General features: G+C 36.7%; 1 protein-coding gene across 1 annotated transcript; it reads right to left on the bottom strand.

Annotated features, from left to right (window-relative positions):
- Positions 1–5,637: 5,637 nt before the first annotated feature.
- LOC126378013 (protein PFC0760c-like) lies at positions 5,638–14,773 on the bottom strand. The gene is made up of 7 exons (XM_050026035.1): positions 14,717–14,773; positions 11,441–11,675; positions 10,290–10,330; positions 7,435–8,560; positions 6,763–7,332; positions 5,753–5,898; positions 5,638–5,658 (listed from the first exon to the last, which is right to left on the bottom strand). Exons 1-7 carry the CDS (start codon positions 14,771–14,773, stop codon positions 5,638–5,640), a joined length of 2,196 nt encoding a protein of 731 aa, XP_049881992.1.
- Between the last annotated feature and the right edge of the window lie 969 nt (positions 14,774–15,742).

The following is a 15,742-nucleotide window of genomic DNA, read 5'->3' as shown; positions in this document are numbered from 1 at the left end:
ATTCTGCCTGGTGGAAAATTCCACTTGATATTAACTCAGGATCATGGTCTGAATCATCCCCTTCAGTATTCGTTACGATGTCACTAACACCCTGTATAATTTAACTTTCACTTACGGTATCATAGTCATTTATGTCTGGCCACTGCAAATAAAAAAAAAACTTTAAGTCGTAGGACCGAATGTCCTTTTAAAAATCAAATCCCATTGTTTAATTAACTATTGTAAGTATCTGCAAATATCGGCCTTAGGAGGATACTGTCATCATCATCATCTGCTAATGTTAGCATTATTTCGTTTCCACAGGGTCCGCTTACCTAACCTGAAGATTGGGCAGATCCGGTTTTTTACAGAAGCGACTGGCCTGTCTGACCTTCCAACCCGCGAAGGGAAAACCAGCCCAATACAGCTTATGTCACTTACCTCCGAAAAAGCGTTTCTCGGGAATGTGGGTTTCCTCACGATGTTTTCCTTCACCGCTTAACACGTGATAATCATTGGTTTAGGCCTGTGCTGGATTCAAACCTACGACCTCACAGTCAGAGGCAAGCGTTCTACCAACTCGTCTACCACGGGTCCACCCGCCTAAGACCGAATGTCTTTTTAAAATCCAAACCCCATTGTTTTGAATCGGTCGCATAACGGATATAAGATTTACTTTAGCTACTTAATGTAAAAAATCATTCACGTATAAATATGGTACTATAGAGGGTGTTAGTGACATCGTAACGAAAATTTTGAGGGATGAATCCGACCTAGATTCTGAGATGATATCAATTGGAATTTTTCGTCGCAAAAGTATGGTATTGAAAGTAATTAAAGACAACACAAAAATATTTATAAATTTTCCGATATGAAATTTAACTTGATATAAACTCAGTATCATGAGCGGAATCATCCTTCTAAGTATTTGTTACGATGTCACTAACACCCTGTATAATAAAAAGTGTCATTAAAATACGTACATCGTAATCTTCATTTGAAATATCAGCGGGTCGATCGCTACCAAAAAATTCGCGGCGTCGTGATGTCCTATCGTCCACATTACGATCACCCGTCTGAAATGAAACGTCGACATCTTCCTAGCGTTATACCGTTTCCACATGGTCCGCTTACCTAACCTGAAGATTGACAGGTCCGGTTTTTACAGAAGCGACTGCCTGTTTGACCTTCCAACCCGCGAAGGGAAAATCAGTCCTATAAATCTACTTAATAGATCACATACTTATCTTCGAAACGCGTTTCTCGGGAATGAATGGTTCCTCACAATGTTTTACTTCACCGTTGAGCACGTGATAATCATTTATGATCCAAACATGAATTCGAAAACAAATACAATATAATACAAATAGACTTTATTGCAAAAAAAAAAAGAAATAATTTCAAAAGATTTTAACTAGTTTTATGGCATGACAAATTCGACAATCATTGATTTAGGCTTGTGCTGGACTCCAACCTGCGACCTTAATGTGAGAGGCAAGCGTTTTACCAAATGGGCTACCACTAGCCACTCTAGTACATGAATCCGAAAACTAATTCGAAAATCAATGGTTTAGACTCTTGCTGGGATTGAAGCCAGAGTTCACAGTGAGAGTCAAGCTTTGTTCCAACTGCGCTACCAAGGCTCTGCCATTAACACATTTTAGTATAAATTATCCGGTCATGACTGACTGACTCCTACAAGAATTTACGGTCTTTAACCATGTATACTATTCACGTGAGCTTTTATTATTATTTTATATTAAGTATCGTGTCTTTTCAATTAGCAACACTTTTAGTTAACCACACCTATTGATAATATACCGTGGAATGTTATTGGCAAGTTATACCTACCTATCTTGCGTAAGGTTTTCTTCTTACTCAAAGCATAGAACAAGGAATAATACTAAGTACGTTAGGACGGCAATTCTCCGCTTCCCACCAGCGGCTGAGCTGGGTTTACCTCACCTCCCTCGAACATGCTTAAGGGTGGAATTAAAAAACGAATCCAACTGAGACTGCCCTCAAGATCACGCTCAAGTTCCTGTTTTTATGTATTAGGAACTGTCATATTGACATGATCTTGAGAGCAGTCTCGAAGCTGAGCCCTTAGGGTGGTATTAATAAACTAATCTCAGCTTCGAGACTGCCCTCAAGATCATGTCAATGTGACAGTTCTCATATAAAAACAGAGACTTGAGCATGATCTTGAGAGCAGTCTCAGCTGAGATTAGTTTATTAATACCACCCTTAGTCTTAAATCGTATGGGCGTCTGACGTCACAACACAGATGCGCGTGTACTATGACGTTAATGTGTAGTCTGTGTAAAACGAGGTGTTTTTCGTGAAGTGTCCGGGATGTGCCCGAAATCTATAACGCAGTCTCGTAAGCAACCATATTTTGAATATCATCATCATCAGCCGTACGACGCAAACAGCTGGGCATATTGTTAAAAATTGGAAAGTTATGGATGACGGTGGCGCAGGACCGAAAAGGGTTGTACAAAATGGACCCAGTAGTGGAATGATGCGGGCTGATTGATGATGATGATATTTTTAGGTGAATTGCTTTAGACCTGCTGTTTGCTTGTTACGAAAATATTTCTAGCGTAATTATTTCGTTATTTCGCAAAAACGAAAGAAAAAATTAAACAAACGCAAAAATAAGCGAGTCTAATGAACATAATGTTACATACATACTTATCAAAGATTATAACTATGAATCAGAACCAACCATTTATCATTAAAATAATAATAAAAAATAATCTTGTAAAAAAGCTTTTTTACGCAAAGTCAAAAGATAATTACATAACCCAAATAAAGATGAATTTAATGGACACTAAATCTAAAACTAGGCTTAAGTGATCGGCGGGACACTTGGCAAAAAGGGAAGATAACAGATGAATGGTGGCCAAGGGATGATATGCAAATCGAGGCAGATCACCAGCCCGATGGTAGAATGACATTGTAAGGTACGCCGGAAAGTAATGGATGAAACTTGTACCTACCGGGACTGGAAAGGATCAGGCCTATACCCAGCAGCAGGTGTAGATATACAGGCAAAGTAGGATAGATAGATAGAACTCTAGAACGTCGGAGAGCAACTTTATTTTTATTCAATTTGAAATATATTGATATATCATCATTTGCAAATAGTGCAACATCTTCTAGTGTCCTAGTATTGTCGCATTAGGTTAAGAACTTGTAATGATTATGTTGGTGTGTATTTCATAAATGATAAATAAATAAAACAATCAAATCCTGTCTGTCTGTGTCTATGGTGTCCGGAAGTAATAAATGTTTCTTTCTTTCTTTCTTTAAAATAGTTCAGATAATTGTAATCATAAGTAATCTATATAGACTAAAAAGAGAAATGAACCTAAACTTCAACCTTGTGGAACGCACATTTGATCAAGGCTCCAAATAAATTGTAAATACTAAGTATTAATTAAATACTTTTTGTATTCTACCACATAATTAGAAAAAGATTTAACAATCTGAAAGCTTAGTCATTTAATCAATAACGCTTGAATTTCCAAAACAAAGTGTCGTAATTCACACAGTATATAGGTTGTGTTTCAAGTTTTTAACGCTTTCAAGTGTTAGATGAATTATTTTAATTCTTGTTTGTCATGCATGTGTTTTATGTAGGACACATCAATAAGTGTATTCGTTTAGTTAACTCAAAACTTATTTACCGTTTCACTGCAAACCGATGCACATATTATAGCACAACACGTGAAAAAAACTGGCAATATCATCGTCCGCTTGCTTTGCTTTCGCTTTGACCAAAGCGACCTTTGCTATTTTTCTGCCTTGTCGCCTGTACCTGTGAAATCGCTTATCGCTATAACATGCTTTTATCATTATCGCAATAATGTTAATTCATTTTCTCCTATGTTTCATGTGAAATTATTAATGTTTGCACTAATTGGTTTTATTTATTTTTTTGAATCATACAGGCTTGCCTAAATTATCCGAAGTGTCAGTTGACTGATGTTTACTATAATTTATTATTATATTGGGAGACACAGTGATTGATCAATGTTAATATTACTCTAGGTATTCAGCCACGAATTGAAAGTCGTAGTAAGACATTTATTTTATTTAGGTATCCTATTATTACGGAGACATATTAGGTATTATTAATATTATTATGGTGAATGGTAGCTTCAACAACACAACTACTTACAATGAATAGGCACTATTACCTATATAGCACGTTAAGAAAGCAAAAACTGGCTAGAATGAAGTTTGAAAGCCCAAAAAATCTCGTTGGGGTATTCGAAGAAAACTGCAGCAACGTATTTTACAAAAAGTTATCATAATAGTACAAGTAGTTAATGCCATCCGAGGCAAAACATTAAGTCATGTTAAGAAGAATAAGCTATCAAGGAGAACTCACAAATAGACAGTTTTAGTCCTTAGAACTTTCTACTCTTTCTTATCGAGCTTTAAATTAGACCCAAATATTACATTTTTGCAAAAAATCCTGCAGACATTTTTACGGAGTTAGTGAAAGTAATTTTATGTTTCTGATTAATTTATTAAAGGTTTTGTTTGGAGGTGACAAACGTCACAGCCTAAGCTGTGAGCATAGCGCTGAGGTTGCTTTTAGAGAATTGTAGTAGTATTAGGTATACTTACATACTTACTTAACTAAAAATCATCATAATCTCTTAACGGTGTCCCGTTTTGACGGGGTCTGCTTACCTAACCTAAAGATTTAACCGGTTCTGTTTTTACAGAAGCTACTGCCTGCTAACTTAAAGTGAAAAGAGCAAAACTGTTGACTGAGACGAGGTATTGGGAAGTTGATTCACAGATTAGGTGCTCCAAAATAAAAGATTTCGTTCACAATCAACTTTATTTATCATAGTTTAAATAATCCTTTTCCGTGAGTTCTCAGTGTCGAAATAAAACACTACCTACTAGCATAAAATTAATAGGAATAGTGGGCTGTAAAGTTCTATGGTCTTCTTCAAAATGGTTTTTCGTACTGTTTTCCACAAAAATACCTGTTTCAGCGCTTCTATAAGTGTCTTTTTAATCAACTATAAAAACAGATACTATGTTTAAACTCCTTACCATGTCTTCTTATTTTCTTGGCCTTACATCAAATTAATTATCTATTTCAGGTGTAAGAGATTTCACTTCTGTGTCTTGTAATTCTTACTTAGACTATTCAGATTTAATAAGTAATTGTTAATCATATTTATATGCAATTGTAGTTGCCTATTGTTTTAATATTGTAATTTTGACGTTAATCGAGGACTATAAAGAAATTGGCCTTGCCAGAATTGTTTCTTTGTCCTCCTTGTATAATTTTGAGCACAGGATATCCATAATAATTTTTTGCGAATACTAGATGGTATTGTTTATCTGCCAATACGTTTACGTAGATTTTTCTTGTCATCATCATAGCAGTTATTTGGTTACGAACCACCAGTAAATATGACAAGTAAATTACATTCAGATCTTTAGCTATAACAACATCTTGAGGATTGTTTTGGTCTAAACCAAATAATCTTATAAAGTTTAACCAAGAAAAGTTAATATTATTTTTGGAGTCCCATAGTTTTCGTATTCTCATTAGATAATTTATCGTTGGTATTTCTATTACTTTCGGTTGCAGTTGCGATGGCGGTTTCGGGTGCGGTTTTAGTCGCGGATAAGACTTATCTACAATTAGATATAGAAACGTAATACCATTTCGCGTAAAGACAACTGCATCCACGTAATGCCCTTTTATCTCAGCTATATAAAGGAGTTTTACAGCATCGACAACTCCAGAATCGTTTTCCATTGCTTGAGACATTATGATGAGGTACAAATATTTGAAAATCTCGTTATCTTGCTCGTTGTTTATATCCATACCTAATCGATCGTAGAATGACCACCATAGTTCTTTTGGTTGCTCGTCTACAAAATTTAACAAGTTAATTGCAACGTCTTCATTCATAACTAATACAATTGATATAGTTTCTTTATAGTTATCTGTTCCATTTTTATTTTTGATAAAATGTTGACTGATATCAAATTTCTCCGGATGTGACTGATATTCTTGAATAACCGATTGCTGGATTTTAAATTTCCTTGCAATATCTCTAAATGTTCTGGGAAATGACTTATGTTGTTCAGAGCGGTGGACCTCAAAGTTTAAATGTGTTGTTCCGTCAATATTATACGGTTGTACTTTAGGATTACATTCACGCGGAATTATTAATTTCTTAAACACTTCACCGTAGTCTATGGATTTATTTTTTTCAATATTGTTCGGGTTGTATCTATCTGAATTGAATGTGAAAGGATTTTTATCTGCGGTATCATATGATCTCATACCTTCTGCAGTAAATGCATCTAGGTAATTTAATTTACTGAAATCTGAAGCAAATGGTTCATCATCTGATTGTGCTAATGTTATTTTTAAATATCCTTTTCCATTTACCTTAACACTTTCAATAGTATATGGATATTTTGATAAAATGTCTTCATATAACTTTTTAACAGTCAAAACATTATTTAAAAAACTGTCCTTTGGATTATTCTGTAAATACGACACTACTAGGATATAAAAGTCTGCAAAAAGTGATAAATCGCTCGGATTTTCTATGTTCAAGTCTTTTGTCAAGGGTTCAAACTGCTTCCAAACAGCACCCGGATTATTTTTTACGTTTTCTTTTAATGACGATATTTCGTCTGGTAATAATGCAGATTTGACAAATATTGTACTGTTTACATTACCCTGCAAAGGAAGGCCTCGTGACAAATCATCAACGGGCTCACGTTTGCCATTTATTTCAATGTCTTTACGATCTTCAATTGATTTAGTGTTATCATTATTTGGACTTCTATGATATAAACCACTGTGTGATGAATCATCTTCAACAGTGTCAATCATCGGTCTCGAGTCTTGTATCGGTGTTGGATAACCGTTTTCAACATCGTTCTTGTATTTAACGCCTCTTTTATTACCAATTACATAAGTATAAGCATTATAGTACTTTTGCTTTGAATCGTAATTATTATCATAGTGTTCGTCATTATCGCCAGTGTTATCGCCTTCTATATGCTCATTATTGACATTATTGTATTCAATATTATAGTTTACTAAAGGATTTGTTTCAATATAATCTTTATTACCGTCATAATCGCTTATTTCTCCGATAATGTAACTATTATCGCGAGTGTAGTCATTGTTATCATCTTTACTGTCCTTTTCAATGTCATCATCGCTACTATCATCAATCTTACTTTTATCACCGTTAATTTTATACTCATCATCACTAATGTCGTCAATGACACCATTATCCCTATCATTTTTAATGTCATCATCGCTACTATCATCAATCTTACCTTTATCACCGTTAAGTTTATAGTCATCATCACTAATGTCGTCAATGTCACCATTATCCTTATCATTTTTAATGTCATCATCGCTACTATCATCAATCTTACCTTTATCACCGTTAATTTTATACTCATCATCACTAATGTCGTCAATGTCACCATTATCTCTATCATTTTTAATGTCATCATCGCTAATATCATCAATGGTAACATTATCGCTGTCGTTTTTAATATCATCATCGCTAATGTTGTCTATCTTACCATAATCACTGTCGTTTTCAATATTATCATCGCTAATATCATCAATGTTACCGTAATCGCTACCGTTCTTAATATCGACATTCTTAATATAGTCAATGTTATCTATATTGTTATTTTTATCTTCATAAGTATCGTTATCATTATTTTCATCGTCATTTATATGACTGTCATCATCTTTAATGTCATAATTGTCATCAACACTTTTTTTTACATCTATTTCTAAATATTTTTTCCCATCCACATTGTTTAGCTTTAAATCAAAGTTGTTTCTTCCGATTTCTTTTTCATACATATTTTTGACCTTTAAAGCTGCTGTTTTGAAATTCATGTTTGAATTACTTTTTAATTCAGATAATAAAATTATAAAAAGATTTTGTAGTACTTCAATATTCTTAGGGTTATTTATGTCTAAGTCTACATATTCTGACAATTTTGTCAAATATTTTATTTTATTTTCTTTACTGGGATGTTGTACGATCGATATATCATCTGGCTCAAGAGAAGTCTTTAAGAAGATTTGCTTTACTATGCCTCTGTTTTTTATTTGTAATTTAATGTCTCTTTCTTGAGGATGTTCTATATACTTTTTCGAAATCACTTTTAGAAAATTGAACCTGCCTTCAGTGTCCCATTTTACATTAAAATCTTTACCTCTTAATTCCTTGTCGTAAATTGCTTTTATGTTTGCGAGTGCTGCTTCTTCATTCTGATTAATAATTTTAGATGACGTCACAAGAAGTTGCAAATCTTTCGCTATTCGAAAATCTTTCGGTTTAGTGGTATCCAGGCCGAAATATTGACCGAAATTCACCCAGTAAGTAGACTTTCCTGATTGGGTGGATTGACTTTGCCTTATACTTAATACTTCTGCTTCTGTCAAGGGAGTTCCCACGTCGACTTCATTGTACTCCAGATAAGTTTTATAAGCAGGTGAAAATTTGTATGAAGAGTACGAATGTATTGACTGTGCCACCTGAAAAAGTTACAAATTGTTTAACAAACTTGTAACCTGGGGGGTTAAAAAGGACACATCAAAGCCGTTCATCTAAAAAAGCAATATTGCAATTTGACACTTGCGCATATAAAAAGTAAAGTAAGTGCGCAATGCAAACAAATGTCAAATAGCAATAGGGTATTTGACTGGGTCAAGAATAAATTATAAAATGCTATTCTAGAAATAGAAACCAGTCTAAGATGATCAAAAATCAATCTCATTTTACTTTTCGAGTTATTTTCGAATTTTATTTATGAATTAAGTAACAATGAGTATGATGTTTTATTGATGACGTCACAGGTCAGTATTTCATTCATTTTACTCGGTTTTAAATTGGTTGTCAAGTAGCCAATTGTTTTTTTTTTTTTTTGTTAGATGTATTGCTTCGATGTGGCTTTTTTAACCCCCTGTTGTCGTCATGATCATTACTAAATCTACCTGCATGCCTAGCACCGTAAACACGCGACTCTTTCTCCCCGCGACAGAGTTCGTCTGTCTCTTTCTGTGCAGTACTGTGAGAGAGTGACGGGTGACGTATGTCGAGGCGAGAAAGAGTCGCGCTTACGGTGCTAAGCCCGCTGGTGATGGGTAACGCTCTAGTGTAGTGGTCGAATCATGTCCAAAAAATAAGCTCGCGACCATTTATTTTCCCAATTGGTTTAGTCATAATCATCCATCGCAATTTGAACTAAGTACACACACCTCCCATATAGCCCTATTTTTCCCTAAAAATATAGTATGGAGATTTTTTTTTTGACGTGACTTATTGTAGATTTGCCGCAGATGGCATTAACTACTTGGCAGGACAAATGGGGAGCGCTAAAGGCTCTCACCCGCTACAACGTTTAAGACAACAGGCCTGAGGGTGCCCAGTTGGGCGCGAACCTCGGCTCAGGGCGTCGTCTGAGAGGAAAAATATTTGAAAGAATTAATCGACCCTAGTGGGTCGATAGCGATAAGCGCTGAATGAGGGAAATCGTCGACCACGTCGGTGGCGTCGGTATCGGGGGAATGCTACGCCGACAAGAGCATGGCTCTTAAACTAATGATGACACACACCTCACCGAGCTTTCTATAAGACCAACGTTAGGTGGTGATCCGTATCGCCATCTTAATGTTCGAGCCAACTGTGTTAGTGAAAACTGCACTTAAGATAAATTAATAACGCATTAGTGCAAGTACGCCAACCGGGGATCAAACAGGCGCTCCCCGTTTGAGAAGAAAGCCCGTGTGTCACAGGACTAAAGTGACTATTTCTTTAAGATTAAAATTCGTTTCCATTATGTTCATCATTGACTTTATGGACTTCTTCGTGATTCTCATATGAAACATCCGTTATATGAAGGTACCTACTATGGATAACGACCTCCGAGGTCCAATGGTTGAGCGTTGGGCTCACGATCCGAAGGTCCCGATGGGGACATATCAAAAAAATCACTTTGTGATCCCTAGTTTGGTTAGGACATTACAGGCTGATCGCCAGATTGTCCGAAAAGTAAGATGATCCGTGCTTCGGAAGGCACGTTAAGCCGTCGGTCCCGGTTACTATTTACTGATGTAAGTATTCGTTACATGCGCCATTGTCAGGGGCCTTTGGCGGCTCAATAGTAACCCTGACACCAGGGTTGATGAGAGTTGGCACACCACCTCACAACCCGCACGATAGAAGAAGAAGACCTACTATGGATATAAATATAGTTAAACTCACCTTATGTTCGGGTTGAATGTATGCGAGATTTTCATAAACATCTAAAACAAAAATATTTAATAAGATTATAGAGTTAGAGAGCAGGCAACTTCGCGAATGTTGTGTACTTAAGACTATGAAACTTTAAACCCTTATTCTAAAACGTTGTTAACTCAAACCCCGACCCCTTCCCCAATTGACGCGACCTTAAAGGAAAACCTCGAACTCGGCTGAAAATCGATATTCTTAGGGTGGTATTAATAAACTAATCTCAGCATCGAGACTGCTCTCAGATCATGTCAATGTGACAGTTCTTATATAAAAACAGGGACTTGAGCGTGATCTTGAGAACAGTCTCAGTTGAGATTTGTTTATTATTACCACCCTTAGGGCGGTATTAACCCTTCGAATGCGGGAAACACTGATCAGGGCCAGACACAATGTAAAAGCTATTGTGCCTCTCATCTCAGCAGATGAGAGGTTAATAAACTAACCTCAGCTTCGAGACTGCTCTCAAGATCATGTCAATATGACAGTTCTTATATAAAAACAGGCACTTGAGCGTGATCTTGAGGGCAGTCTCAGTTAAGATTCAATCAATCAATCAATCAATAATACTTTATTGCACAACGACATATACAAAGGACATAAACATACGAATAAAAACATAGGTACAATAGGCGGCCTTATTGCTAAATAGCAATTCGTTTAATTAAGATTCGTTTTGCAATTAAGATTCGTTTATTAATACCACCCTACGTCACCTCACGTCAAATTTACTCCAGTAAGACTGAGGCATATAATATCATTATTTTGGAATTATTTTGTTTTGTTGGCAGTATAGATAGTGAGTTGTTTTGTATAGCTCGGTGAAGGAAAACATCGTGAGGAAACCAACATTCCCGAGAAATGCATTTTCGGAGGAATGTGACTTAACCTGTATTGGGCTGGTTTTCGCTTCGCGGGTTGGAAGGTCAGACAGGCAGTCGCTTCTGTAAAACACCTGTAAAATCTTCATGGGTAAGCGGATCCTGTTAAAAACGGGATAATGCTAGGGAGATGATGATGTTTTGTTAGCAGAATGATATTCTCGAATCCCGTGAGTAAAGTCTTGAACTCGAGAACGTAAATGGCAACTTAAAATACCAAAAAAGTTAGATATAAGTACTAACCTTTTCGAATTACATCTTTCTTTTTTATACGTATTTTATACCGTTTGTTGTCGTTAGTGGTGACAACGAATGTTGGTATGCTGTTTTCGTAAATGTAGCTTTCGATTCGGAAGTCTTCTGGCGAACTTTGCTGGCTTATCTTTGAGAGGTCTCCATCGTTGGCAATGTATTCCCTTTGGAGCCAAGTGAAAATTTGTCGCTTTATTTCCGAGTCTTTATCGGGAACGACTCTGACCTAAAATGTTACAGATATTATAATAATAGCACTTTATACAGCAACTACTCGAAAAGTGCCTCCTCTTCCTTTTTAGGTTTCCGAACCTCAAAAGGTAAAACGGAATCTTTATGGGATCACTTTATTTATTTAAGGAAAACATACGGCTTTTATAAAACATTATAAATATAACACATATAATATATGTAGTACAGTCATGAGCAATATCATGCACCCACTTTGGAACTCTGTCGCATTATCATATTTGACATTTAATGAGACTTGCGGTTTAATTTGGCAAAAAAGTTAATGGAACAAGGTTTTAAAGTGTATACATATTAGTACACGTGACCGTACAATAGGCAACCAAGTTTTCACCAAAGAGTTATACCTGCTATTGGGTATACAAAGAAAAATAACTCACATACTTAGAGGGAAAAAACTGGAAATTAATGACAAGCGTATAAGTAGTGCTCTAACGTAAAGATTTTATAATATACTAGCGACTAGCTCGGGTGCAATGCTGAGAAAAAATGAAATTATTTACGACATCACATTAAAAACCTCAATAATAACAGTATTTCTCCACTATTTAATGGCTGTTATTGTACATAAACCTTCCTCTTGAATCACTCTATCTATTGAAAAAAAACCGCATCAAAATCCGTTGCGTAGTTTTAAAGATTTAAGCGTACGGTCACGAGCACTAATATGTACATATACCACTTTGATACCATGTCACATTAACTTTTTGACAAATTAAACTGTAAGTCTCATTAAATGTCAAATATGGTAGTGCGACAGGGTTCTAAAGTGGGTACATAATATCATTCATGACTGTACATAGGGATATAGGGACAGAAAAAGCGACTTTGTTTTATACTATGTAGTGATCTTTTTGTATGCATTTTACTATTAATTTATTTTTGTGTTTGTCTGTCAAGTTAGGTATGATGCGTTTCCTTGAAAAAAAAATCAAGCTTCTAAATCAATGCAGTCGTAAAATCCGACAGATGAATTCGTTTCCACCATAAGGTTCATCATACCTATCCATCTTGACTTCGTATCAACAGTGGCTGCAGGTTGTCTTTGATTACTCTACCCACCCTGTTACAGTATACGGGCGTGAATTTATGTATGTATGTATGCTGTAAGGAAAACTTTGTCCTATCACAAATTTTCTTCTTATACAGTTATTTAATGACACGCTCTTACGACCTTGCCTGAAGCATTTTTCTCCTAGTTCTGTACTGATAATATGAAATTATAATAATAGGCCTCCGTGGTCTAGTGGTTGAGCGTTGGTCTAATGATCCGGAGGTCCCTTGTTCGAATCCCGGTAGTGACATATCACAAAAATCACTTTGTGATCCTTAGTTTGCTTAGGACTTTACAGACTCATCACCTGATTGTCCGAAAGTAAGATGATCCGTGCTTCGGCACGCTGAGCCGTTGGTCCTGGTCATGAGCCATGTCAGGGGCCTTTGGCGGCTCAATAATAACCTTGACACTAGGGTTGGGTTGTGAGGTGGAATTGGTATTCCAGGTTGAGGTTGGTACCTCATCAACCCACACGATACGAAGAGAAGATTATCTAAATATATAAAAGGAGAAACTGACTGACTGACATATCAACGCACAGCCTAAACGGCTAAACGTAGGCACTTAAAATTTAGATGGGACGTAGCTTAGGTACCGTAGAGGTGCACTAAGAAAGGAATTCCCGAAATTCCCACGGGAACGGGAATTAGCGGGAAAATCCTTTTGTATGAGAAATAGTTCTCTTTTATAACACGCCACGCGGACGAAGTCGCGGGCAAAAGCTAGTAATAATATAAATACTATGTGCGATGTTATAGATAGTTATTCGGGTGTACGTTAGGACCACGGAGTAGAAGAAAGAGGTTGGAAAGGCCCTAACGCGCATTTTGTATGAGAACCGCTGTCGCCGGTTCAACCCCACTCTCTTTTACTACTACTCCTGCAAACAGATAACTACGATAGCTCTACTACTTCTCAAATTCCATAGCCACTTTAACGGCAATGTATACTTTATGTACGGAAGCTACTACGGAAGGCAAGAGGGAAACCACTGTCCTATTTTTCTCTAAAAAGTAGCAAGGAGAATGCTACACCGACAAGAGCGTGGCTCTTAAATTAGTGATGATACTTTATGTGATAAGACTGCAATTTTATCACAATTTTTCGTAAGATACTGCATACAAAATAGGTTTTTTTTTTATAAATAGCCCATCATACTAAGGTTTTTAGCTTTCCCGTGATAAGGAGGGTTCTCCTTGCATGATAGTCGATATCAGATTTTTTGGTCTGCAGCTTATAATGCACAAGACGACCTCTAACACTACTACTTATACAAAAACAACGAACTGAAAAGTATAAGAAAATAGCAAAACAGTTTTTACCATAACTGTACATCATCACCAGCCCATTAACGTCCCCACTGCTGGGGCACGGGCCTTCCCTATGGATGGATAGGGAGATCGGGCCTTAAACCATCACGCGGGCCCAGTGCGGATTGATAGTTATTAACGACTGCTAATGCAGCCGGGGCCAACGGCTTAACGTGCCTTCCGAAGCACGGAGGAACTCGAGATGAAAACTTTTTTTTGTGGTCACCCATCCTATGACCGGCCTTTGCGAAAGTTGCTTAACTTCGACAATCGCAGACCGAGCGCGTTTACCGCTGCGCCACCGAGCTCCTCACATCACATAACATAAGCTCACTATATCCCAATTGGGGTGGTCAGACGTAGACTACATTCTTCTTCTTATCGTGTGGGTTGTGAGGTGGAATACCAACCATAATAAATAAACGCCATAACTGTACAATAACGTCAAAACTCGCTCGACGTAGAGGGAAAATAAGGCCACTCGCCGTAAAGAGACTCGCCGTAGCGAGGGTCGCCGTTCGGAAAGTCGCTGTCAACGCTACAATTCACCTTTTAATAACTATCGCGGACTTTTAATAACTACTTGTATGGCGCGCGTTTCGCGCTCACGTGGCCCTTCCAACTTTCTTCTATTCTGTGGTTAGAACTTACCTCAATGGGCACAGCGACAGTCAAAGCAAATACTCCCACCCACACTACCGCCTTCATATTTCAACAGGCACTGAACTGTCACCGAATTCTTATTTTTTTTATTACTTCACTACTAGGTATTACTAATCTAGCCAATTTATCACAACATTATAAGTACATGGCCTGAACGTATAATAGAATGGTTCACTGGTGATTTCACAATAATATTTATTATTTTTCAGGGTTTACCTACGACGAATTCATACTGATATTATAAATGCGAAAAAGTTTATGTGGCTGTTTGTTCGTCTTTCACGTTAAAACGGAGCAATAATATAGGCTATTTATTGGTGCTAATTCCTGTAAATACCATCTAATTTTATTTTAAGTTCTATCTGTCATTTTCTTATCCGCCGAAAAGGAAAGGGACGAGTAATCGACAAGCATAAAATTTATGGAACACACGTCAATTTTAAACACAAAACTAAAACAGCCGTCAAAAAATTTTACATTGGCCAATAACCCGACAGAATTCAGTTAACAGCTCACGTCAAACGGTTTGCATACCAGCGAGATACCTTTTTGATTCGCCCGGGTTATTCATTCATTTATCATTCTTCCTAAAATGAAGAGCTGTCAATCATCCGTCCTTTTCCTTTTCGGCGGATAAGAAAATGAGAGGTATAACTTAGAGTAAAATTAGGAGGTGTCTGCAGGAATCGGGGCCATTGTCTCTTTCTAACCTCCTACTTCCATAAAATGGGGGGTGGAAGTTTGTATAGAGCATTCCGCAATTTTCAAGGGAGAAAGCTAAAAATTGGTATGCGGACCATTTGTGATTAACAAAAAATCGAGCATCATTTCGCACATCTAGTTTTAAGTCATAAATGACAAAAAATCTTAAATAGAGTTAACAATGCCATAAGTGTCCTTTTATGTGAATGCATCGAGTGCTTAAAGGTCTTTTTCATAATTCACCAACTGTGCGCTAGAGAGCGCAACTGTTATTATAGCATTAGTGCAAAAAGTTACACGCCTCAAGGGCAA

Source organism: Pectinophora gossypiella, chromosome 25, assembly GCF_024362695.1.
Source record: "Pectinophora gossypiella chromosome 25, ilPecGoss1.1, whole genome shotgun sequence".
Classification (NCBI taxonomy): Eukaryota; Metazoa; Arthropoda; class Insecta; order Lepidoptera; family Gelechiidae; genus Pectinophora; species Pectinophora gossypiella.
The sequence above is the reverse complement of the archived record's forward strand: the minus strand, read 5'-3'. Positions and strand labels throughout refer to the sequence as shown.

Bases quoted from the DNA above. Each gene is read 5' to 3' on its own strand.
- LOC126378013 (XM_050026035.1), bottom strand. From the start codon at position 14,773: ATGAAGGCGGTAGTGTGGGTGGGAGTATTTGCTTTGACTGTCGCTGTG. The intron at 10,331-11,440 runs GTTAGTACTTAT...TTTTTGTTTTAG, and splicing joins GAAAGATGTAATTCGAAAAG to ATGTTTATGAAAATCTCGCA. The intron at 8,561-10,289 runs GTGAGTTTAACT...TAACTTTTTCAG, and splicing joins ACATTCAACCCGAACATAAG to GTGGCACAGTCAATACATTC.